Source organism: Cynocephalus volans, chromosome 15 (genome assembly GCF_027409185.1).
Source record: "Cynocephalus volans isolate mCynVol1 chromosome 15, mCynVol1.pri, whole genome shotgun sequence".
Classification (NCBI taxonomy): domain Eukaryota; kingdom Metazoa; phylum Chordata; class Mammalia; order Dermoptera; family Cynocephalidae; genus Cynocephalus; species Cynocephalus volans.
In genome coordinates, this window is record NC_084474.1 from 3,999,440 (window position 1) to 4,024,126 (window position 24,687).

Genomic DNA, 24,687 nt, shown 5'->3' on the forward strand with positions numbered 1-24,687 from the left:
GAGTGTATCTTGCTGATGCGGGCACCTTCAGGCTCTCCCTCCTATTGATTCACAGAGAAGCTGTGCTACTGCCAGGGTTTAAAGCCAACGGGAAGTGTGAGATGCAGGACAGCAAGTGCCTGAGGGCGGCACTGCCAGCTTTAGGGTTTTCCGTCACTCTAGCTGCCTGAGACCTGCGGAGATAGTGTCAGCTGAGAGCCGAGTCCAAATTTCAGTGTCATTTTGGAGTCAAAGTGATCTCTGGTTCCGAAAGGCCTTTCCGTTTCTGGATGGAACTCTTGGATTTGCTTGCTGTGTCTTAATGTGTTTTCTGATTCCAGGATAGCTCTTGCTTTCACGGGGATTAGCCTTCTGGTGATGGGCACGACCGTCGTGGGATACTTGCCAAATGGGAGGTGAGTCGAGTGCACATGCCCATGTCTGTAGGGCACTTAGTGCTGGCAGTGGCTTGGATATAAAGGCCAAGTCACTTTGGATACAGCCACATCCGTGGACTCTTAGATGTATAAAACAGCACAGTAGTAACAATGGCATCATCATTGAAGTCTTTTTTTTGACGAATCTTGATCTGTGACTGTGTTCTTTTTGCCCTTCAACCCACACTCTTCCCATTTTAAAGACGAAAGGAGAAATAAAAATGTAGAGTCCAGGGCTTAGATGTTACAGCACGTTGTTTAGTTTTGAGCATTATACTGTGTTGATATATTGGTGAAAGAATAAGTTTTTAAAGATTATTTGAAATGTAAGTAGGTTTTGTCTGTTTTGTTAATTGTTTTTTTAAAGAAAACTTTGCTCCTTCTGGGAAGTTCTGGGACTAGCAAATCTCTCTTCTACCCTGGCTGGTGAGGTTAGATTGTCTTCCTATGTGTAAAACAAAACCCAAAACCTTTGTCCTGTTGTTGCAGGTTTAAGGAGTTCATGAGTAAACATGTTCACTTAATGTGTTACCGGATCTGTGTGCGAGCCCTGACAGCCATCATTACTTACCATGACAGGTGAGGGGACTTTGCATTATTAGAGAGAGAGATGGCACTGGCAGAAAACACAACCCACTTGTCCTTGGCCAAGTGGGGGACTCCTTGTGAGGTGAGGGATGTGTTCCAAGTGAATGGTTTTACATTAATTTTTGTTGCTTTGCATACATTTTAAACCCAGGAAAAACCGACCAAGAAATGGTGGCATCTGTGTGGCCAATCATACCTCTCCTATTGACGTGATCATTTTGGCCAGTGATGGCTATTATGCCATGGTGAGATCTTTTTCTGTTGTTTTTTTGAGGCAAGACTTTTCACTTTAGACTGATTGGGACTGGGAAGCTTCTGACCCCTTTGCAGAGTACTTTCTTAAGGGTGTAAACCTGTAAACATACTTTTATACCTGGGCCCCAACCTAGATTGTCACCTTGGGGAACTCCGGGGGACGTGGAGAGGAGATATCTGAGCAGTGACTGAGGCTGTGGCTGGAGATCATGTACTTAGGACGTTTACGCAGACTGTGGGAAGGATGAATGTTTTGGAGGGGACTTAAGGACTGGACTCAAGTGCAGTTGAGAATCTACCCAGGGAGGGGAGTTTTTACACAAGGTGTCATTCAATTTTATTATTATTATTTTTTAGGGTTTTCAGTTATGTTTTTAATGACATATCTCTGTCACTGATTAAAAGGAGCCTTAATAGTGGTTTCTTTAGTGAGCAACCTACAGTTAGCAATAAAATGTTGGAGGGTGAGAAGTTGGAGTACTTATTTGTGGGCTCTGGGGCTTCCTCCCCAGAGTAGGGGGATTTGCGTGAGGATGGCTTCGCTACTAACTGTTCTTCTGTCTGAGACCAGGTGGGTCAAGTGCACGGGGGACTTATGGGTGTGATTCAGAGAGCCATGGTGAAGGCCTGCCCGCACATCTGGTTTGAGCGTTCTGAAGTGAAAGATCGCCACCTGGTGGCCAAAAGGTAAGTGGACAAAGTGCTCTTCTGTGTGACCCATTATGAAGTACAGTCGTCCCTCGGTGTCCCTCAGTATCTGCAGGGGGTTGGCTCCAGGACACCAAAATGCAAAGGTGCTCAAGTCCCTGAAACAAAGTGGCATAGTGTCTGCACGTAACTTGTGCACGTCCTTCCACATACTTAAGTCATCTCCACATTACAATAACTAATAGAGTGTAAATGCTGTGTGAATAGTTGTTTATACTGTATTTTTAGATTTTGTATTATTTTAAGTTTTATCTTATTATACTTTTTTGGAGCATTTTTGATCCTTGGTTACAGAACCAGCAGATATAGAAGGCTGACTGTATGCAGCATTTTAGGGAGGTTATCCTTCCATAGTGGAAAGAGTATCCTCTATACTGAGCCTTGACTATTTTCATATTAATTTTTTTCCTAAAATATGGAATATAAAGAGTATACCCTAGTATTATTTACCATGTTAGTAATATAAATCCCAGTATTATTTACCAAGTTAGTAATGTTTCTTAACCTTTTTTATTCATTGTACCCATTGTAATAAACAAAGTATGAGTTTTTATGACTAAATGAAATCTCAAAGTGAATTCATTATCACAAGTAAAAACAAGGCAATGAAACAAAGTGCTGCTTTGCTTTCAAACTTAAAAAACAAGAAGGTAAATCTGGTTTGAATAGACAGAGAGGCATCACGATAACAGTTGGGACCATCTTCCATAGGGACAAGTGAACTATCTACTGAATTCCCTTTGCTAAGTCTCAGGGACAGTACTGAGCCAGGGGCCTGCAAGTGCAGCCTAGCAGGGCTGTTAAAGCAGGCAGGCGGCAGAGGCTTCTTGGAGTGCCATGTGCAGATAGTCCCGACTCTGAGCAGCAGCCTCTGTGCACAGACTTTAACACTGAACTGAACAGTTGTATGAATTAAGTAGTAGTCATCTGATTTTTTTCTTTGTGAGCTTTAGATTGTGGGTTTATAAAGGATAGAGTCATATTTGTTAACTTGCTTTTATGCATCTAAGCTTGTGTCACATATAAATCAAATAGGTTATTTATAAATGATGATGGACATAAAGTTGTCTGACCCTGCTTTTTGTTTTTCTTTTCAAAAGACTGACTGAACACGTGCAAGATAAAAGCAAGCTACCTATCCTCATCTTCCCGGAAGGTAAGAAGGGGCTAATCACCACAAAGAGTGTCCCTGTAGGGAAGCTATGCAGGCTTGTAACTATGATGTTGCTGAGGAACCAGCCCCTCCAACCCTTATTGGGGTTATCTGTTTTTACTGAACAGTGTTAAGTCTCCTTTAAATTGGTTGTGGGATGCAAAACTCAGGGAAATTCAGAATTTGGACTAGGAGTGTTATAGTGTGAACTTCCTCAGTGCAGAAATCCCATCTTTATTACTGCTGCCAGGATCTTTCAGCTTCCTGTGAAGTTCTTTCTGAGTCCTCCTAGGTCCACCAAGTGCCTCTGGCCCTTTGTCTGGGCTGGTGTGTGTTCGTCTGGGAAAGTGGTCCTATAAAAAGAGACCAAGAAGCATTAAAGCATTTGCCTGTCTTTTTTAAGGGTTCATTCATTAGTTAGGGAGATGACAGATTTATCCTGTTTGAGGAGCCATTAGAAGAATTTTGATTATTATATTTAGTGTTTAAGAAAACCATAGTATCTGGGATAAAGGACCAAAAGAAATAGCATTTTACTCTCTCCTGCATTTTAGGAACGTGCATCAATAATACATCAGTGATGATGTTCAAAAAGGGAAGTTTTGAAATTGGAGCCACGGTTTACCCTGTTGCTATCAAGGTATCAACCCTCTGCAGGCACATGTTGTCATCGCATCTGCCATGAACAGAACGCAGCACGAGCAGGCGGAGCAGGCAGCAGGCTGATCCTCTCTGGCAGAGCCTTGTGGGCCGGGCTCACATGGGCAGTGCCAGAGGAGGAGATGCTCATGGTTGGGGAGTGTTTGGATGAGGAAGAGTCAGATTCCCTCCCACTCCTCACCACTGCCAGATTCAGGAAAGCTTTGTATTTGTCCCTGACGTGTTACGTCTTTCTTCATAAACCTCACCGGCATGTAGGACGCTCAGCTGGAAAAGGTGGCTTGCTGGAGGGGGGTGTGACTGCCAAGATGGGTCTGCAGGTTTGGTGGGAGGTGAGGATGGCTGGGTCCTTACCACAGTGCACATTAAGAAACAGCTCCACCGCTTTGGGTTGTGCATCATCTCATGCACCACCAGCAGCTCATGACAATGAGGGGTCCTCAGAGATTGTCTGATCACCCCTGCGTTCAGGACCTCGCCCCTCACCTTTCACTCTCCCTGGAGAGGTGGAATGTAGACAGCCAGTCAGCTGCATTTTTTCCTCCTTGCCCTTGCTCCCTTCGTGTGCATCTTATTTCATAACAGACTCGCAATATTGCCAGGAAAACTCAGGCTTCACATTCTGATATCTAAACACATACACTGTTGTCACTGGGTAAAGTGCTTAGGTGGAAACCTCAGAGCAGAGTGAAACAGTGAGCAGACTGGAGGCAGAGCTGTGCTTAGGATTTGGTCTCCGTACTTCTACAAGGATCTGTCTGTTGCTTGCAGAGCATTCTGTAGAGATGTTTCTGGTTTTCACCTGCCCCTCTTGGTCAGGCAGACGCTGACCAGCCACTCACCTTTTGCCAGGTGGGGATGGCAAGTGAGTGTTGGCTGCAGAGGAACTCTGGCTGATAGTTAGGACTGCCGAGCCATTTGTCGATGATGCTGTGTCTGGGAGTAGCAGGAATGAGGACGCCAACTGTTAGCAGTATCTTCCATGGCTGTGGGGTGGGCAGTGGCACTTGTGCTGCGTGCAGGCCGTCCTGCATAGTGCGCTTGGTCGCTTTACCACATGTGTTACTGGATGGAAATCCTTCTTGCTCACTCCAGAGCATCGGTTCTTAGACTTGAGCCATGTCAGCATCCCCTGGAATATTGTTGAGGTGCGGGTTGCTGGGCCCCACGTCTATGGTTGCTGCATGTTCATTTTCACATGTGCCTGGGTGGTGCTGGCAGGGAACCGCATTGGAGGACAAGTGCTGGGCAGCGGGGGTCTTCATTGTTGCTGGAACATGCACCCTGGGAGAGGAATGGCCCCTCGCCACAGTAAAATGCCCATAAATTTTCCATGGCATTTCACTCAGTCCACAGAATAAAGCCCACACACAGTTAAAACTTTTGCTTCACGGGAACTTCTCTAGTTTTTGTGAAGCTTTTCTTGGTAACCAAACTTGGATGACCATAGCAATTTCAAGTCTCTTTTTACATTTCCACCAAAATCAAGCCATTGTCTGACTTTGAGGAAGCTAGAGCTGTTATTGTGAGCTTTTGCCTTGTTTTTCTCTCCAGCATGAAACAGAGAATCAATCATGAACAGGCTCCCACACTCTCTTAATGTCAAAGTTTTTACCATATCGTGCTTTATAATCCAGAATAACATTTTCTTTCTATCATGCACATTAGCTTAGTTTTTAGAACTTATTTTTCTCCCTTATTTCTTTTTGATATTTTAATGTGAATTATTAAGCCTTCTAAAGTTAAATCTAAATTTCTTAGTTTCTACAATTAAATCTAAATGTCTTCATTTCTATAGTTAGGGCCATAATCTCGGCATAATTATTCAATCAATATGAATAATTTTATATTCGTGTTTTATGAATGTAAATTTTATATATAAAACTTAGGCCCGAGAGGCCTAAAAGATCATAGTTTAAATGTAGCCCCACCCCCAGTGCAAGATTGTACTGCAGCACCTGCCGGCGCTTCCTCCACCTCCCCCAGGGACGGGCACTTCCACACTGCTGGCAGCCTGGCCTGTGGGATCACTCTTGAAATTCCATCTCCTTTCATGTTTCCCCTCTCTGGTCCTAGGTCTTTGCTTTACGGTTACACACAGGTAGTCTAGTGCCATGTCTGCAGTAGCCCTTCAGCACTTCATAACAGTCCCACGCCACTCCTTTGGGCATTCTCCTCAAGAACTCAGCTCCTGTTGCTTCTTGTATGGCTTCCCCCTCCAGCACCTTGCCACCCCACTCACCAGCTTACCCTGACCTGCCACTTGAACTGTGGCAGCCTTTTGCCTCCGTCAGAGTCATTGGCATGTGCAAGTGGCTGACATGCCTGCTTCTTGGTGGGAAGTGCAGCCTGTTTGGTTGAGGCTCATGAGACTGCCAGTGTGCATCTGTCTGCTAATGAGTGCTGCTGATTTCATCAGTGCAGTGTCCTGCCTGAACAGATCATGTGCTTTGTTAGAAGTACAAATACAGAAGCATATCATAAACTTTCTCATTGTTTCCTCGTTGGTCTGGGGCACCAGAAATGATATGAGGAACTTGGTGGTTATATAAGAAAACGTCTTTATTTGGGAGAGGTCCACTAGCTGTGTTTATAAGTGAATGGCCTGATGTTAGAGGTAGGCCTTCTAAGGGGGGGTTAGACAAAGTGTGGGGAACTGTTGGCGGTCGTTGGATCTGGAGAGTGGGTGTGTGGGAGCACGTTATCGAATACTTTAATGACTCATGACCTATGAGTAAGACGTAGAACTAATCCCAGGGGGAGGACATTTGTTTGGGGAAGGCTGTTAGGGGAGTCTTCCCTAGTAATCCACAGCAGAGGCTTGAGTCATTCAGGGGTGACTGATGTTGCTGGAGGTCAGAACTGCTCAGGTGTAGAGTTATCTCAGAAGTGTTTGTGCAGGGGTCTGCTGACACCCACACCTGGTTAGAATTGCACCTTACCACCCAGCTTTCTGCTGTCTCTCAGTATGACCCTCAGTTCGGTGATGCCTTCTGGAACAGCAGCAAATACGGGATGGTGACGTACCTGCTAAGGATGATGACCAGCTGGGCCATCGTCTGCAGTGTTTGGTACCTGCCCCCGATGACCAGAGAGGTGGGTGCCTCGCCACGCATAGGTATTCACTCACTTCTTATTTGCTTACTTACGATCGTGAGCCTAGGCTGAGCATGCTTGTCCGTTCTTCTTGACAGACAGATGAAGACGCCGTCCAGTTTGCAAACAGGGTGAAATCCGCCATCGCCAGGCAGGGGGGACTGGTGGACCTGCTGTGGTGAGTTTAGAGCCAGAATCATCAACTGAGTCTAGGAGACCATGAGTTTCTGAAGCAGATGCTGAATCACTGGCCCCATTGACAAAGAGGCCCTCCTCCCTGGTGTGGAGAATTAGACTTGCCAACTCTGGAGTGTGGGAAGTTTGACTCCTTTCTCCTAGTTCCAGCTCAGAAGTACCCTGTGCTCCTTTGACCTTGGGGAACATGGAGTCAAGGACATCTGGACTGGAGCAGTTGATTCTGTGTACCTTTCTGGGGTTTGTGCCAGTCTCCCAGGGCACTCAGACAACCCTCATCTCTAGGTAGGGATAACCTGACTCTGATCTGGAAACCTCGTAGGAGTGTGGGACTCGCTCTGATCTCAGTGTATTTGGCAAAACTGCACCATCCTTAGAAAGGTAAAAGTTTCATTTATTGCATTTAGCTTGTTAACTACTAGTGCAGGCGTTGACAGACTTTTTCTGCAAAGAGTCAGTAAATATCTTAGGCTTTGTGGGCCGAATGATGTCTGCTGCAACCTCTGCCACTGTAGCATGAAAGCAGCCAGAGATAACGTGTGCACAAATGAGCATGGCTGTGTTCCGATAAAACTTTTATCTACAAAGGCAGCTGTCAGGCTGGATTTGGCCCATCGGCCACAGTTTACCAACCCTTATACCAGAGTACAACACAGTTATACTCCAAATACTAGGAGATTGATCGGGATGAACACTGGTTCACAGAAACTTTCCCACCCTGTAGGCCCTTAGAAACCAAAGTGCAGGTGTTGGCTGTGGAGGGCATTTGACTTAGATGCATCTTATAAGCAAAGCAAAGGCAAAAATTCAAATTTTAAAGTGAACTGTGGGCTCTCAGGTGATAGCATGGCTCTCAGATTATGGCCTTTTTGGAAAATGCTAACATTTATTGAGCACTGACTGTATGTCAGACCTTGTGCTGCTGATGCTTTGTGTGATCGTCCCATTTTGTCCTCCCAGTAACCCCCTGAAGTAGACCTGTTACTCGCGTTTTACACGTGAGAAACTGAATCTCAGAGAGGCTGAATTGCTCTTCTCCAGAGTCACAACTTACACACTAGAGCTAGATTTTGAGCCCAGGTCTGACAGGCTTTTAGAGCTTGGAAGGTAACCACTACTCCACGTTCCCTGCTGCTGGAATCAAACAGCGACAGGGTGGCTATGTGTGAAAACCTGCCTTCGCCGCAGGTTTTAAAGGGGTAGCAGAAAGACTGCAAGTGGCCTTGGCTGTTTGTAAGTCATTGAAGGTGATGATAATTCTAGTGTCTATGCAAGGAGTCCAGGTGACAGGCTGGAATGGCCTGTGAAGAAATAAACCCTGGCACAGAGGACCCGGGCAGGATGTAGCAGAGAGGTGCTGGCTAGCAAGGCCAGACTCTGTCAACCCAAGGAGTTTAAACTTTGATTCCCTTATGGTGCTATCCCTTGAGCATGAGAGAAATAAGAATTTGCATTTACACTTGTGTTCTTTGCATTAATTTGGAGTATCCCTGGGTCTGAGTTTTATTGATTACATTTCACAGATCAATTTTACAGATATTTTGTCTCAATATTTCTTAAAGCTTGGCTCCCCTTCCATAATGCCAGAATACCTCTTGTATCCTTTGTAAGGTAGAGATGGATGTTAGAGTAGGAAGAATTGTAAACTTCCTGGTAGGTTTCAGCAGTTACAAAGTACCTTGAACATGAGTAATGAATTTTGACTGCAGGGTAAGAGTGAGTATTTTGAAGTGGAAAGGGTGGGTTCCAGGAGTCCTGGGCTGGTGTCCGAGGTCACCGTGATGGTAGTTAGAGAGTGCTCCTGCTCTGGCCGGCGGCTCTTGGTTTCTGAGCAGCACGGTGCATGTGTCCATGAGGCAAGAATGGCTGAGCCTTCCGTGCCCTCACACGCAGCCTTTTTCTCACATCAGGGATGGGGGCCTGAAGAGGGAGAAGGTGAAGGACACATTCAAAGAGGAGCAGCAGAAGCTGTACAGCAAGATGATCGTTGGCAACCACAAGGACAGGAGCCGGTCCTGAGTCTGCACCTGGCGCTGGCCGGGCCCCACGCGCAGGTCCCGACGTGTGAGCCAGCCGGAGTTGCCACTGCTGCTGCCCCGCTGCTGCCTCCTTTCCAAACTCAGGATCCCAGGACTCCATCTTCCTTAGAGCCGCACCGGGTCCCCTGCACTCTGGGGCAGCACCGTCTGCCCTTAGCCATCTGAAACAAATGCCACTGGGCGTTGCTGCCAGCACGAAATGCCTTCTTGTTTCTTTTACAGTAAGTCTGTTGGAGGAATGCCATTGAAGTCAGCTGTCCACCTGTGCACGTGTGCAGGGCCACACTCCCACATGAGGGACATTGAGGTGGTAGTCTGTCATGATGCCCACATGCCAGGGGCCTCGCGGGGGATCTTGAGGAGAGGCACTGCTGAGGCAGTGTAGCCTGCTCCAGGCAAAACCTCAACCCAGCCCTGGAGCTCTGCAGACTCAGTAAAAAGAAAACTGTCGTCTGTTGGGACTTTGAGCAAAATGAAGTACTAAATTCCTATGCTACTGCTTATGAGAAGTCACTAGAGGGAGTGGGAAGAGGCCAGGTGACCACTGACTTGTCTGTGGTGAGAACCAAGAGTCACTTTGTGTTTACTCCAGGGCTGACCCTGAATTCCCCATGTGACTTGCTATCTGTTTAGTGTGTGCCTCAGTTTCCCCACCTGCAGCATGGATCAGGAGGGGAAGGTGGTGATACCCACCTCACAGGGTTCTTGTGGGGATGAAAGTGCTGCAGCGAGTGAAGGGTGGGGACGTCCAGTGTTGTGAGTCCGGGTCATGGAATGCAGCAGGGCTGGGCCTGAGCACAGAGCTGCCGCACAGGGCTTTGGGTTTGTTTTTGTGAGCAAATAAAATTGGTTGGCAAACAAACTGGGGACTTTTCCCTTCACTCCCTCTCCCCTGGATGTAGCCCTGAGTAACTTGCTTCTTGTCCGAGTTACAGTTTCTCTAACCTGAACGTAACCCTGGGAGTGTAGATATCCACTCGACTTCTGGGAGGAGGAATAGTGTTGTTTGTAGGAAGGCAAACTACTTGTGTCAGATGTTGGCGAATCTCTCTGGCCAGTGGAGGATTTCCAGTGTGGAGGGTGGTTAGAGGCATGTGAGGGGACACAGTTGCGTTGAGGTGGGGAGGGAAGGTGGCTGGTGGCCGGCCTCAGGACATGGAAAGCCAGGGGAAAGTACAAGGGTGAGGTGAGAGCAGAGAACAGGTGGGGAACCTGGGGCACCAGGGGGAGGCATGGCATCCCGCCCCCTGGGCCTGCCTCACAGTCGTGGGAAAGCAGAGCCAAAGCCAGACGCCCTTTTGGCTCCTGCTTCCACGGTTCACCAACTCCATATCCCTCTGAAGAAAGAGCTGCCTCAGCCACCCGTTTACCATCTGTCCGTCCCCCTACTCTCCGTTCCGTGCTCCTTCATGGCACAGTCACGGTCCCTTCTGGATTTTGCACCAGCTGTGGTAAGCGTTCCATCTCCAAGGTCCACCTCTGACCTGGGGTTTGGGGAAGTTAAGGATGAAGCCAGGCTCCTGAGGCTGTGAGGTTGATGCCACCCCGTAGTGCCCGGGACCCTGGGCTGTATGGCCCCATAGTCTCACACTCCCCTGACTTGCTGTCACCTCCCGAGACAGCCTTTCATTGCCTCTGCCCTGCCCGGTCGCTAACCAATGGAAAAATCCTCTTTTCTCTCAAATAAAAACAGTTAGGACTGTAAGAACAGCATCTTAGGAACTGTTTTACACAATGTTCAACAATGCTCAAGGGGATGTTTACAGTGCTTAAAAGCTAACTGGAATCATCTTTAAAAGTTGGTATTGGGACTGGGCCAGTTAGCTCAGTTGGTGAGAGCACGGTGTTTTAACACCAAGGTCAAGGGTTCGGAACCCTGCACCAGCCTGCCACCTAAAGAAAACAAAAACAAAAGGTATTGAAGGTCAAGTTCCCTTCTAGAAAGTTCTCTAAAGCTTTTACTCATAATTTATTACTTTTGTGATTTGCATAGATGTATTTTTATATTTTGTTTTTGCTTTTAGTTGTCTCATGTTCAGTACAGCTGTCTGTTGCTGCTGACAGCAGTGTATTATTGCAAGAGCCTGGGTTAGAGGCACTCTTGGGAATATTTGTGGAGACCAGGCAGTGACTATTCTACTTTTTTTTACTAACAGGAGAAGGGATGTGAATAGTACCTACAAAAGTGAAATCTCTAAAAATTTTATTTAGTGCTTGTGACAAGCATTCAGGCTCATCCTACTGCTCTATCCTTTTTGATTGGGGATCCTGCAGGCTCCGAGTTATCCATAAGTCAGACTATTTGGTTTGGGGTAATGGTCTCGTGGTGAAACCTTGAGATGCTTAGAAACACTAAAGCGATGTACAGTATATAAGCTGTGCTCACTCTTGTAACCCCAGAAGGGATGAGGATGAGCCTGGAATAAAAGCGGGCGGTGTTCGCTAGTGGAGTCTGCACTGGTGGTTTTTAATCCCACTTGGTACCTGCTGCTCATTTCCTGCTTTCACTTACTTCTCTGCATCTGTGTATTTCCTGATTCATAACTAGGCGCTGGGCCCTTTCCACCTCTGAAATTTCTGTGATTTTTAAAACCCGTAGTTCAAACTTTGTGTTTGAGCTTTGAAGTCTTCAAATTCCTAAATAAAAGTCAGTTTTGAATTCATTTGCTTCCTCTGAAACATTAGAGCTAGTGAAACTAAACTCCACTACAGGGTGTCCCCATGAGTAAAGGAGAGTCCCCAAGCGTTTGAGGTGGTTGCGGGACCAGGCCCACACTTCTCTTGGGCTGGAGAAGTCTTGATTGTGGATTTTGGACAGACTTTTTTCACTCAAACATGAGACTTTTCCAGCTAGTTCGAGAAGGAACTTTGTAATAAGGCTGGTAAAATTCCCCTGACAGAGGAAGCTGAACAGCAGGCTGTAAACCAGACCAGAGCCTAGCAAGCTAAGCTTAGCAGAGTGGTTTGAGGTGACACCCTCGTGACAGTCAAGCCACTTTTGGAACTGGGTTCTTCACTGTGCCAGACCCCACTCCCTGCTACCGTCCATCAGCAATGAAAAGGGTTTGGTGTGGGGGGCCGGGAGGGGTTGCCACATAGCCGGGGTGCCCACACCAGACCAGTAACAGGCTTCTGGGCCCCAGCCTGTTTCAGGCCTTCATGGCAGAGCCAGCAGTGGGCTTTGGCCCTGTTCTGTTGAAATCTGGGTCTAGGAATACTGCTGCATCCTTCCTGGAACTGACCAAAAACACAGCTGTCTGTGGCATAGAGCTTCTACTGTCCCCTGAGGCAAGCGGGGTTCTACTGTGTCGTAGGTCCCATCCACCTCCCGGTGGTCCTGGTGTGGGTAGCCGCATGCACGCTGACTCCTAGACAGGCGCAAGACCACCATCCTGCCATCCATCTTCCAGCACACTCACCATCTCTCCCCCCAGTCAATATGTCTCTCTCCGATGGGAAAGTTAATAAATTTTGCTCTAGATTAAAAGTATTGATCATTTCATTTGTAAACGATAAATAAAAAGGGGGAACTTTTCATTGCACCAGAGGTAGCGTCTGGTGTATTTGGCTGGTGAGATTGCGCCAGCGGCTGGCGGGGGGGCTTCTCATATGCATTCTGCCTGGCCGGCGGCATTGATTTCCTATTAGTCTCCCAGCACCACCCAGTAACACATCATTTCAGTACCTTCTATTAATGGTCTTTTGATAAATAATCACTTGTAAGTCAATAAATTTTTATTAAACAGTGTGGCTCTTTGATTTATTAAAATCCGACCGTGTTTGTCTGGGAGAAAAGGGATGCTGAATTGAAGTGGAGGTTTTCATACATCTTCCTGACGCTTAGCAGTCACTGCACACTCCAGAGAAAAACAATTGCATTTTAACAGAAACAAAACAGCCGAGTCTGGAACTTGGGCCCAGGGAAACTTTATCTCCGTCAGTCTGAGGTTTACTCTACGGGGAGCAGCTGCAGGCCCGAGAGCACCGTGTCGAGAACTTTGTGTTTGCTTCTGAGAGTGGTCAGGCCCCTGCTCAGCTGCAGCTTAGGGTGGCACTGAGATGCAGGCGGGTCATCCCTCTGCCGCTGGGAGGTGGGCCATTTGCAAGCAGACACTGGAGACTGACAAGAAGAGTAGGACTGCAGGACCTTTTCGCTTCTGTCCTGGCCAAATCACCAAAGTCAGAGGAAGTGTGGCAGGGGATGCTGTGTTATGTGGAGATTGGGCTGTATGGAGTATTTGAAAAGTAGGCCAATAGCTGAAGATTGGAGAGCTTTTGTGAAAATTTCATTGGCTTAAAACTTGCTGTAAAGGATTTAACACCTTTTTATTGAGACTAATATGGCCCCAAACAGATGGTTATACACAGAGCAGCCAGCCACTCTACAGAACCAGAATTCTCAGGCCGAAGGGAAGTTACAGGAAAGGGGAAAAGTCTGGCTAGTAAACATTTTTATTAAAACTAATAGTTGTGACGTCTTCTCCTTGGCCCTGCCCTTATTCAGCTCCTGCTGCTGACTTTTCCATCCATATTTAGTGTGGCAGGTGGGTGACAAGGAGGGCTTTGAAAGCAGGGGATGCCGGTAGGAAGTCCAGCTGGGGCTTTGACTCTTCTTGACTGCTGCAAGCATTCCCTGTAGCTGTTTGGACGTCCTTTACTGTCATGGTCTCAGGGCTAAAATGTGCTGCCTTCGGGGACTTGAAGGTAAGTAGGAAGCTGGAGAGCAGAAGAATAGGTGTGAGTGTCGCACAGAGCAGGTGAGTGTACAGTGGTGGTTTCCAGAGCGTGGCCCGTTCCATCTCCAGGTGCAGGTGGTCAGTCAAGGAGCCCAGCCCTTCCCCCAGGGCTGCGTGCTGTGTGCCAGCCAGGGAAGCCACAGGACAGCATGGATACAGCTTTCTGGAACACAAGCGACATTCAGTATATCTTGCATTTTACATGCACAAAACATAAGGCCACCTTCAAGGCAAAAATGGCATTTCTGAACTGTGTCACTTGGGGGCTTGCCTCTAGCCCATATTGACTCTCCTTCCCCTCCCCTGCCCTGCCCACATTCACCCCACTCTGTTGTTGGGAGGACTTTGGTGGGGCAGTTGAAGAATTGTCTTAGGGTGTCTTGTCTCCATGTGCTTGCTTCTGGTGATTTTAAGTCACACATTAAACTATAGGAAAGCAGTGATGACTCTTCTTGGCAGCTTCCATTATAGCTGCTGATGTGGGGTGATTGGAGGGAGGTTGCCGGGGCATTGGGCTGTCTCCCAGCAGGTCCCTGCACCCTCTGTTGGTAACACCAGACAGATGACAGGAAGCTGCAGGCTCTGAGGCTGGCTCCTTTGGGAGCAAGGAGGAGCCCTGACACTTCCCAAATGGAGTAGCTGGTAGTTCCAGGGATGGCTGTAGCAGTGTTTTCTTCCCGTGACCCAGGGGCCCTGAGATGCATCCTGAGTGCATGTGAGCCCCTCCATGCTGCAAACTGGGCTGAATGGCTGAAAGTGGGATCAGGAGGCTGGCTGCCGCCTTCCTAGCTGACTGCATTGGTGGGCAAGGTGTTTTCGGGTCCCCAGAGCTCCGTCCTGCCCTGTTTCAGGGTATGGACAAACACCTGCTCCTCCCCAGCTGAGGGGGCTGGTGGGTGCTGTCAGCCTGCACGGGAGGGGTCCCGGGTCCACTGCTGCAGCACCGGCTGGGGCAGGGCCGCTTGCACTAAGATTGATCCACCTGCCACGATTTGTCATTCCCCAAGGCAGGCGCTGTTTCCTCTGCTTCAGGAGGCCCCTTCGACACCTGCTTTATTTTTCTTCCTGCGCTGACGTGACGGGAGACAGGTGTTAAACTACTTAATCACTTTAAAATTGTTTTAATTTTCTGTTTTTTATTGATCTCTCCAGCACCAATTAATCAGCTCACTGGACCAGGCAGTTAGTACATTAAAAATTGTCAGAGAGGCTGTGCATCTTGCAAAATGTCTAAAAAATATTCGGCTAGTAAATTTTGTTTTTCTTTGGCAAGCAACAGTCCATGGCGCGTGGAACTCCCACTCGGAAAGGGCCTCTGCCTCGGGCTCACGAGTCGGGAGCATTCGGGGTACAGGAGCAGCTCAGGCCAGGGGCTTCCTGCACATAAGACTGGAAGCAGGCATCCTTTCCATTACCAGTGCCACCTCCCTTCCACTTCTGTTGCTTGCACAGTCCTGGCTCTCCTTTCCCCAAGGGCGTAGGGAGTTTCTGTGAAAGGGAGCGCTTGCCACAGACCACGTGACCTGACCAAGGTGGGCAGGACTTTAACTGCAGTCTGTAACTGCCCTTGGGGCCGGCCCTGAGCCCACAAGCCAGATGTCCTCTCCTGGGATGCTTGCGCTTTTACCTTTTCCTGACAATGCCAGAGCCACCCGTGCTGGGGCAGGTGCCTGCTAAACTTGGCAGACTATGGAAAGGCGGCTGTCATGCCTCCTCTTGCCTAGCACCCCAGCGAGGGCCTGAGGCCCTTCCACGGAATGTTCTGGGCAACCCACCCTCCCCCACCATCACCCATCCTGTGCTGCAGACCTTTGCCACTTGTCTTTTATCACCTCTCTTGAAAATGATTTATTAATTGCTTGGCTTTACCTTCTGAATTAAATGAAACATGGGTAGAATAACCAGGGGTTTCAATATCACCTCTGGGGAGTAGAAATTTATCTTCCAGTTTTCCCACTTTTGCCTAGTTTTCCATCACTTTCCAAGGGCAAGCCCCTTGTTTTCCTGAGGCATATTAGCTATCAGGCAGGCTGTCTGCATGGTCTGGGTTGTTCATTCCTTCCACTGGGCACCACCTCCCAAGGCATCTCCCACCCACCTTGCCCTTCTGTTCCCCTTCCCTTTCAGCACCAGGGGTTGCAGCCCCTCCTGAGAAGGGCTGGGCACGAGCCCCACATCGTGGGGCAGCTAGAGGAGCTGAGGCCTATGGCGGGGCAGGCACTGTTGGCCCTGCGTTCTGGCCCCAGCCTTGTCTGCTGCAGCCCCGCCTGCACTGTATTAATTGGTATATGATCGGCCGCGGACATATAATCTGGTATTGATTTTCTCCACAGCTTTATTTGCTCACATCTGCCTTGTGTTTAATTGGTGCTTTGCTCTGGAGACGAGATCTTATCAGCCTGTTTGATTTCTTTTCCCGGGGCACACAGGCACGCACACACCCTAGTAGCTGGCTGGCCGGCCCGCCTCTCCTGACCCTCCCAACAGCGAGCCATGCCTGGGGCATGGGGGTGGGGAGAGGAATGACCCAGAAGGCTTTCTTTGCACTTGACCCCTGGGGTTGTGGCTTCTCCTTCCTGGTGTGCAAATGTGTGCATGTGTACATGCGTGTGTGGCGATTATTGGGGAAACACTGGCTTTGGAGTCAGACTTAGGTTCAAATCCACCTCCTCCCTGTGTGTGGCCTTGAGGCTAACCTATGGAATTTTTCTGCACTGCAGTCTTCCTTATCCGAGAAAAAGGCAGAATAACTGCTCTGTGGGATTCTTACAGACTACCTGTCAGTCACCACACAATACCTAGCACTTAGTAGGTGCTCGATGGACAACAGCTCCTTGGTCAGAAACGTCATCACATTCTGCCTGTGCAGCTGCCTCCACCGATGGGGTGACGTGGGAGAACCATAGGCAGGCAGTACCTGAGAAGGAGTCTCCTGCTGGCCGCCTCTTTTTCCTTGTGGGCTGGGCCACATGTCTTCTTAGGGGCCCACAGTGCAATAAGAATCTCTGCCCCCAAGGCATAGGTGTCACCATGCACCCTGCCTGAGGCTGGGGACCTCTGTCCTCTCTGGTCACCTGGCATCCCGTCCCCGGCACACTCCCAAGTCGGCTCCTGCCCTTTGGGTTTGTTTTTCTCTCCTCTCTGCTTGTGAAAAAGTAAAGACCAGAGGTAAACACTAATTTCCTATTGACACAACATTAATTCTCTGCTTGGACAGGTGAATGTGCTTTCACTCACTTTTCAAAGATTAATGACACTCGTTTGCTTGCTAATAGAGGCCTAATGAGGGGCTTCTGGACCCAGCCTCCGGAGCTGGCTCTGGGGGAAGAGGCAGGCAAACTGCTTCACGTGGGAGGAGAAGCAGGCTCTTCCACCACTTCCAACATCACGGTTCCCGTTCAGGCACTGGTGCCTTACTGCCCCAGGAAGAAACAGTTAAAGAATATGAGCTATTTGTGTCCTGCAGCTCTCTTCCACCTGTGCAAGCTGGGTCCTTGCTCCATTGCACCCAGGGCCATGGTCAAAAGTAGGATCAGTCTTTGGCGCATTGAGCTGAAGAGCGAAAAAGGGCCTTGTAGAGGACAGGCTGGGACTTCTGAGGGGTGCACTGGTGGAGGACAACAAAGGATGCCCACGCCCTAAGGCAGGGAGACTCCTGGGCCAGTCAGTCTCATGCAAACAAAATGACATTGGTTCAGCACAGCTTAAATAGGGCAAGAAGCAGCCCTACAGCCTGACTCCCCTCAGCAGAACAGCCCAGGGCAGATGATAAAGGAACTGCAGGGCCACTGGAGTTGCTATTCTAAATCCGTGGACAGGCAGGGTCTCTTGAGGGCTTCCTTGTCCTGGTGGGGGCAGGCCAGGCCTGCTCCACCAGTGATCACAGCAGGCGGACCCTTCAAAGAACAGAACCATCAGTCAGCTCCCCATCCAAAGCAGGACCCGAACTGCAAGCCCAGCCTTGCTTTCTTCTCTACAAAGGTGTGGCAGTGACTTAGCAGATTCTGGTAAAGCAGGGTCCCTTGATGCAAGGGAGGTGTTACGTGAGACGTCCCACAGGTGTCATACCACAGGGCTGATGCGTGTGGCAGCAGGAAGCCTGGAAGGTCCCGTCCCCTCCATGTTGCACTGGGAGGAAGCCCCAGGCCCTTTGCGGCTCTGCTTCCGCCCTTGCTGCCTCCCTGACGGTTCTCACCCTCGTCGTCAGTGGAAGAGGGAAAAGCTACAGAACTCAGTCTGGGTGCTGTTAAATAAGAATTATCGGGGGCCGTCGTTTTGGACTCAGTTCCTGCACTAAGCCCCAAAAGACCCAACTAAGAATCACAATGGAGTCGCCCCTGCCAAGCTCCATGTCACGTGGCTGTGGCCTGACCTTCCCAGAGTCGGAGGAGGGAGAATTTCCAACTTCCCAAAAGGCCGGTTTAAGTCTCCAGTAGGTGTGACAGTGGACTTCCCTGTGCCTTAACGACATCAATTAGTCCTGTGTTTTCTACTGTTCTGTTGTTACAAAGGAAAGTGACTTTGAAATGACCAGTTTGCTTTTTGTTCTTTGTTTCTGCTTTCCTCAGCCTTTCCTGTCTGAAATCCACCTCCTCTGCCTACGCAATGACCTGTTGCCCGATTCGAGAATCTCAATAAAGCCCACTGAGATCTTCAACTAAATTCGTCGTAATTTTGTTCTTTGACAGTCACTTGTAAACAACTCTAAAGGGAACAAGGACAGCAAAAACTTGTGGGTTTAGATCCAGTTGGGCTTTTAAAATCACTCTTTCCTGGGAGCTAAGCACTATATTACAACACCAAGGTCAAGGGTTCGGATCCCTATACCAACTAGCCCAGCCGCCAAAAATAAAATCACTCTTTCCAAATGTGTCCACTCCCAGTGCCCTGGGGTACGTTCCAGGGTTGCCCTTTCCCTCCCCCACACCTTCCACTGGGTTAGAACATCCAGGAGGGGCACTGGGAATCTGTGTGCCTAAGTCCTCTGTCAGGCAAGTTTGAGAAACTGCCTACATCAAAGTCACTGGCAGTTGACTTCGAAGCAGCAGAAACCAGACCAAGAAAAATAATGCTGGCTGTAAAAATGTACTAAAACACATTTGATCAGCGTGTCTTTGATTAAAGGACTTCATCTAGTCTTCTTGTATCCACTGAGGCTTTGCAGCTCAGGTCTTTGTACACCCGAGATTGGACAGCACTGGCTTAGAGCTGGGAGATAAGGTATCCTCCCCAGGTTTCACACCCACTAGAGTTTTGACTGTGGACAAGTCTCTTCCATGCTCCAAGCCTCAGTTTTCTCATCTGCAAATTGGGAATAAAACCCAATGGCCAGTCTATCTGAGAATCAAATAAAACAGTATGTAACAATGCAATCCCTATCAAAATTTCAATGTCATTTTTTGTACAAAAAAAAAATTATCCAAAAATTCATATGGAACCACAAAAAACCCCAAATAGCCAAGGCAATCACGAGCAAAAAGAACAAAGCTAGAGACCTCACACTACCTGACTTCAAACAATACTACAAAGATATAGTAATCAAAACAGCATAGTATTGGCATAAAATCAGACACATTGACCAATGGAACAGAATAGAGAGCCCAGAAATGAACCCACACAGGTATGGTCAATTGATTTTTGACAAAAGTGCCAAGAACACACAGTAAGAAAAGGAGAGTCTCTGTAATAAATGGTGCTGGAGAAACTGCACCTCCACATGCAGAAGAGTGAAATCTGATCCTTAACTCACACCGAAAGGAAGTGAGCCAAAACGCTGGGTACCGATCAAGCTTTATTAAAGGAAAAGAATCTGCTGGGCTGCACTCAAAATGGAGAGCAGCAACCTTCGTTAGGGTGGGAGAGCTTATATCGGCCGTAGGGCACCAAGGGCTGGCTGAAGCAGTCAAGGAGGGGCATTGCACCCATGCAGAAACAAAAGGGTTTCTATTTTGCAGAAGTCACAAGGCTTCACATAAAGGGAAGGGGTGAGGGGTTGGTGGCCATTTTGTGCTTGGCCTTGCCTAAAATGGTGCTGGTTATGTTCAAGATCTATCACACACCATATTCAAAAATCAACTAACTGGATTAAAGACTTCAACATAAAGCCAGAAACTGTAAAACTTTTAGAAGAAAAGATAGGGGAAATTCTACATGACATTGGCCTGGGTAATGATTTTTTGGATTTGACTCAGTGACAGAAGCATAAACAGACAAATGGGACTGAATCAAACTAAAAAGCTTCTGCACAGCAAAGGGAACAATCGACAGAGCGGAGAGACAACCTACAGATTGGGAGAAGCTTTTGCAAACCATACATCTGATAAGGGTTCAAAATTCAAAATATATAAGGAACTCAAACAACTCAATAGCAAGAAAACAAATGACCCAATTAAAAAATGGGCAAAGGACCTGAATAGACATTTCTCAAAAGAAGATATACAAATGGCCAACAGAATATGAAAAAATGCTCAACATCTCTAATCATTAGGGAAGTGCACATTAAAACCACAGTGAGTTATCACCTCACACCTCTCAGAATGGCTGTCATCAAAAAGACAAAATAGCAAATGCCAGAGAGCATGTGGAGAAAGGGCAACCCTCCTACACTGTTGGTGGGGCTGTGAATTAGTACAGCCATTACAGAAAATGGTATGGCGGTTCCTCAAAAAAACTACAAATAGAATTATCATATGTATGAGTCTGTTTCTGTTGCTCATAACAGAATACCTGAAACTGGGTGATTTATTTAAAAAATGAAATTTATTTCTCAGTTTCAAAGGCTGGGAAGTTCAAAGTCCAGGGAATGCATCTGGTGAAGGCCTTGTTCTTGGTGGTGGCTCTACACAAGGTGTCATGTGGCAAGAACGGGCTGAGCAAGAGAGAGCTGACCTGCTCACTCTCCTTATAAAGCCATCGTAACCACGCCCATTACTCCAAGAATGGATCAGTCCGTTCAAAGGGCACAGTCCTCACACTCTAATCACCTCTTGAAGGCCCCGCCTCTCAATTACTATAACAGGATTTCCCACCCTCTTCACATTGTTAAGATGAAGATTAAGATTCCAATTCATGAACTTTTGGGGAACCCTTTAACCCATAGCACCATTTGATTCAGCAATCCCACAACTAGGTACTTACCCAAAAGACGTTAAATCAGTTTCTTGAAGAGATGTCTGCACCCCCACGTTTATTGCAGCACTATTCAAAATAGCCAAGTTACGGCTACGTGTCCATCAACAGATAAATAGATAAAGAAAATGTGGTATTTGAGTGTACTTCGAAAAGTTTGTGGAAAAATTGAATTAAAAGATAATACGAATCCTTCCATGAACTTTTTGAAGACCCCTCATATATATACAATGGAATACAAATACTATTTAACCTTAAAAAAGAAGGAACTTGTCAGTTGTAAAAACATGGATGGAAGCGGAGAACATGATAAGTGAAATGAGCCAGGAACAGAAAGACAAATAGCGCATGTTCTCACATGTACAGGATGTGGAATCTAAAACAATCAAACTCATAGAATAGATTGGTGGTTGCAGAGGCTGGGTGCTGCGGGGAGGGGGAGATGGTGGCCGGAGGGTACAGAGTCTCAGTCAGACAGGAGGAATGTTTTTTTCGAGATCTATTGCACAGCATGGTGAATATAGTTAATAGTGTATTGTACATTTCAACATTGCTAAGAGAGCAAATTTCAAATGTTCTTGCCACAAAAAAGAATAAACATTTGAGGTGATGAATACATTAATTAGCATGATTTAATTATTGCACATTATATTCGTAAATTATAACATCACTTTGTACCCCCCAAAATACTATTGTAAATAATCAATTTACAATAAAATTTTTTAATTTAATAAAACAAAAAATTATGTACACAAAAGTATCTTGAAAAGTTATAGACAGCCATAGTGAGCACAGTACTATTGTTAAAAAATGGGGATTTGGTTATTGTCTTTCATATACTGTACATCTTTATTCACACTCTATGAATTCTAAATTTTAGGTGACATGGGCTGGCCAGTTACCGCAGTTGGTTAGAATGCGGTGTAATGACACTAATGTCAAGGGTTCGGATCCCTGTACTAGGGGATCTTTTTTTGCCAGCCACCAAAAAAAGAAAAAAGTCACAGGCTTTTAAATTTTAGGTGACATAGACAGTGATGCTTACTGATGAAAGCTGCCTTTATTTTAGTGCTCATTCTTCCATATTAAAGGATGTCATGCTACTGATGAGATGTATTGTGTGGATCAATTGTGAGGTGCATTGTTGTTAGTATACATTGTCATTAATGAATAGTCCTCTTACTCTTCACCACAGCCTCCTGTCGGTCCCTCTGTGCTCATAGCACAAACAGCATTGCGTCCCCTTCTTTTTCTCCTTGGCAGCTGGCTGGTGCAGGGATGAACCCTGGACCTTGGTGAGGTCAGCGCCACGCTGTAGCCCGCTGAGCTGGCCGTCCAGCCCTGCCCTTCCTCTCTTCACAGCCAGTCTCCTTCTCCTAGACTGTTAGCATCGGGAAGGTGGGGACCTGTCCTATGTTTATATTCCCAGCTCTATGCACAGAGCCAGGCAAACGGCAGACCTCAAATGTTCACTGCATAGATTTTCATCATAACTCATGTAAGCCTAATATTCATTTTAAGCAGTTCACAGCCCATGCTTAATTCAAATGGGCCCTCTCTCCTTCCCCTTGGTGGTGTTTTTTATGGTGGTTAAGAGTGGGAGCTCCAGAGTCTGTCTGCCTGGGTTAAGCTGTGTGACCTAGGGCAAGTTACTTAACTTCTCTGTGTCCCAGTATCCGTGGCTATAAAGTGGCCATAATAATGGTGCCTATTTCATATGGATTTTTGAAAATTAAATAAGCTGAGTAAAGTACCTTGAACAGTGCACAGCATGTAGTGAATGTCTAATAAACATGAGCAGAGACTGATGGCAGGAGTGGCAGTGGATGTGGCCATGTCAGCAGTGGGGTGGCCAGGACAGAGCATGGCTCTGAAGTGCAGCAGAATCACTGCTGACTATCCACGGACTCGGGGTGTGTCTGTTAATTCCTCTGCCTCAGCTTCTTCATCTGGAAAATAGGGTATAACCACACAGAGCTGTTGAAGACAAAGGAGTGAATGTGGTAGAGCTCTTAGCAGGAGCCCCTTTCTAAGAAGGTGCTGGAGTCTTCCCTGCACCCTGGACTCCTGCACTGAAGGGAACAAACCAACACCTCTTTGACATCCTTGTCTGATGCCAGGTGGGTCCTATCAGCTCCAGACCCTGGGGGCAGGTGACCACAGGGAGTCGCTTAGTTCCCATGACCTCGGTCTCCCACCACAGGTTTGAGTTAAATTCCTCCATAAACTCCCAACCCAGGCTCAGAACCAAGCCGAAACGGTGTGATCCAACAGTAGACAGAAGGGCCTTCATTCATTTGGCACCATTTTGTTAATCTGAGCATCTTCAGCAAGTAAATCATTCTAAGCAAGATAATTTTCCAGTGAACGTCTTTCTAAAGTACTGTACTGTTCTGGTCACCTTAAGCAGAAGATGAAGGACAGAGCTTAATCTTTCTGGTAGTTGTGGGTCCTCGTTGTAAGAGTGCTCTGATGTAGCTGGGTTCTGTCCCATCACTAGTGCCCACAGAGGGCTGCACTTCAGAAGTTCCTCCTCCCTTGCCAGCCGCTGCTGGTGGCCTCCACCCTGCGTCTTCGCTGATGGGCCTTTTGGGGTCCTGCACCCGAAGTGTCTCCGGCCTTGCAGGGAGAGTGCTGCATGGCCCTGTGGCGGCTGCTTTCTTATTCTGCTCACAATCAGGCTCCAACTATGTGTTACAGGGTCACTATGGTATAAACCTGCCTACACCCATCTAAATCCATCTGACAATTTTTTACTGAGCCCCTGACTGGGCCAGGCTGTGTGCTCTGAGAAGGGGGTGCCATCCACAAACTGTCACATAGCCATGCCCACCGGGTCTGCTCCTCTCACTGCAATGTGCATACATGCCACTGAGGGTCTTTTTTTTTTTTTTGCAGCTGGCTGGTGTGGGGATCTCTGCACCATGTTGTAACCAAGTGGGTAACCAGCCAGCCCCTGACCAGGGATCCTCTTAAAAATGCAGATTCTGAGGGCCAGCCCGTGGCTCACTTGGGAGAGTGTGGTGTTGATAACACCAAGGCCACAGGTTCAGATCCCTATATAAGGACGGCCGGTTCGCTCACCTGGAGAGCGTGGTGCTGACAACACCAAGTCAAGGGTTAAGATCTCCTTACCGGTCATCTTTAAAAAAAAAAATTGCAGATTCTGGCTGGCGGTTACAGCATGGTGATGATAACACCAAGGTCAAGGGTTCAGAACCCCCTACCAGCCAGCTGCCAAAAAAATAAAAATAAAACGCAGATTCTGATTCAGGAATTCTGAGATTCTGCAATAACAAGTTCCCAGGTGCGGCTGCTGCTGTGCATGGAGAATTTCTCTGCGTAGAAAGATTTAGAACAGGACATACAGACCCAAATGCCTTCAGGGGCCAAGCAGGTGATAAAACTGGTGGAGCCCAGGTGTGGACTTGGAAGTGGTGAGAACTCACCCATGGAACTGGGCTTGCCTGCCTAAAGGAAGCTACAGTTCCTGGGAAAGCACTGTCTGCCCCAAAGAAACACATCTGCTCACTGAATCCAGCCCTGGCCACCCCTCTGAGATTCCTGATTGAGAGCCCAGAATCCAGAATTTTGCAGGTGAACTGGTCACTCAGCTAGCAGTTGATCTGCAGGGCTCAAGCACTCACAGGAGTAACGTTAAGTTAAAAAGGGGCAGTTGGTTGGGACTGAGCTCCTGTGCTAGGCACAACAGA

The 24,687-nt window shown here is 47.5% G+C and overlaps 1 protein-coding gene across 5 annotated transcripts in view; it reads left to right on the forward strand.

Annotated features, from left to right (window-relative positions):
- GPAT4 (glycerol-3-phosphate acyltransferase 4) overlaps positions 1 to 9,972 on the forward strand; it is a 38,735-nt gene extending 28,763 nt beyond the window's left edge. For 4 of the 5 annotated variants that reach the window (XM_063079222.1, XM_063079223.1, XM_063079225.1 and 1 more), the window contains exons 5-13: positions 321 to 395; positions 906 to 995; positions 1,156 to 1,249; positions 1,831 to 1,946; positions 3,068 to 3,123; positions 3,675 to 3,760; positions 6,748 to 6,876; positions 6,975 to 7,054; positions 8,982 to 9,972. In XM_063079222.1, the coding sequence (XP_062935292.1) occupies positions 321 to 395; positions 906 to 995; positions 1,156 to 1,249; positions 1,831 to 1,946; positions 3,068 to 3,123; positions 3,675 to 3,760; positions 6,748 to 6,876; positions 6,975 to 7,054; positions 8,982 to 9,090 (835 nt within the window). In that variant the 3' untranslated portion in view covers positions 9,091 to 9,972. Of the gene's footprint in view, positions 1 to 320; positions 396 to 905; positions 996 to 1,155; positions 1,250 to 1,830; positions 1,947 to 3,067; positions 3,124 to 3,674; positions 3,761 to 6,747; positions 6,877 to 6,974; positions 7,055 to 7,356; positions 7,453 to 8,981 lie in introns of all 5 variants that reach the window. The other variant, XR_010021764.1, reaches the window with a different exon arrangement.
- Positions 9,973 to 24,687: the final 14,715 nt, after the last annotated feature.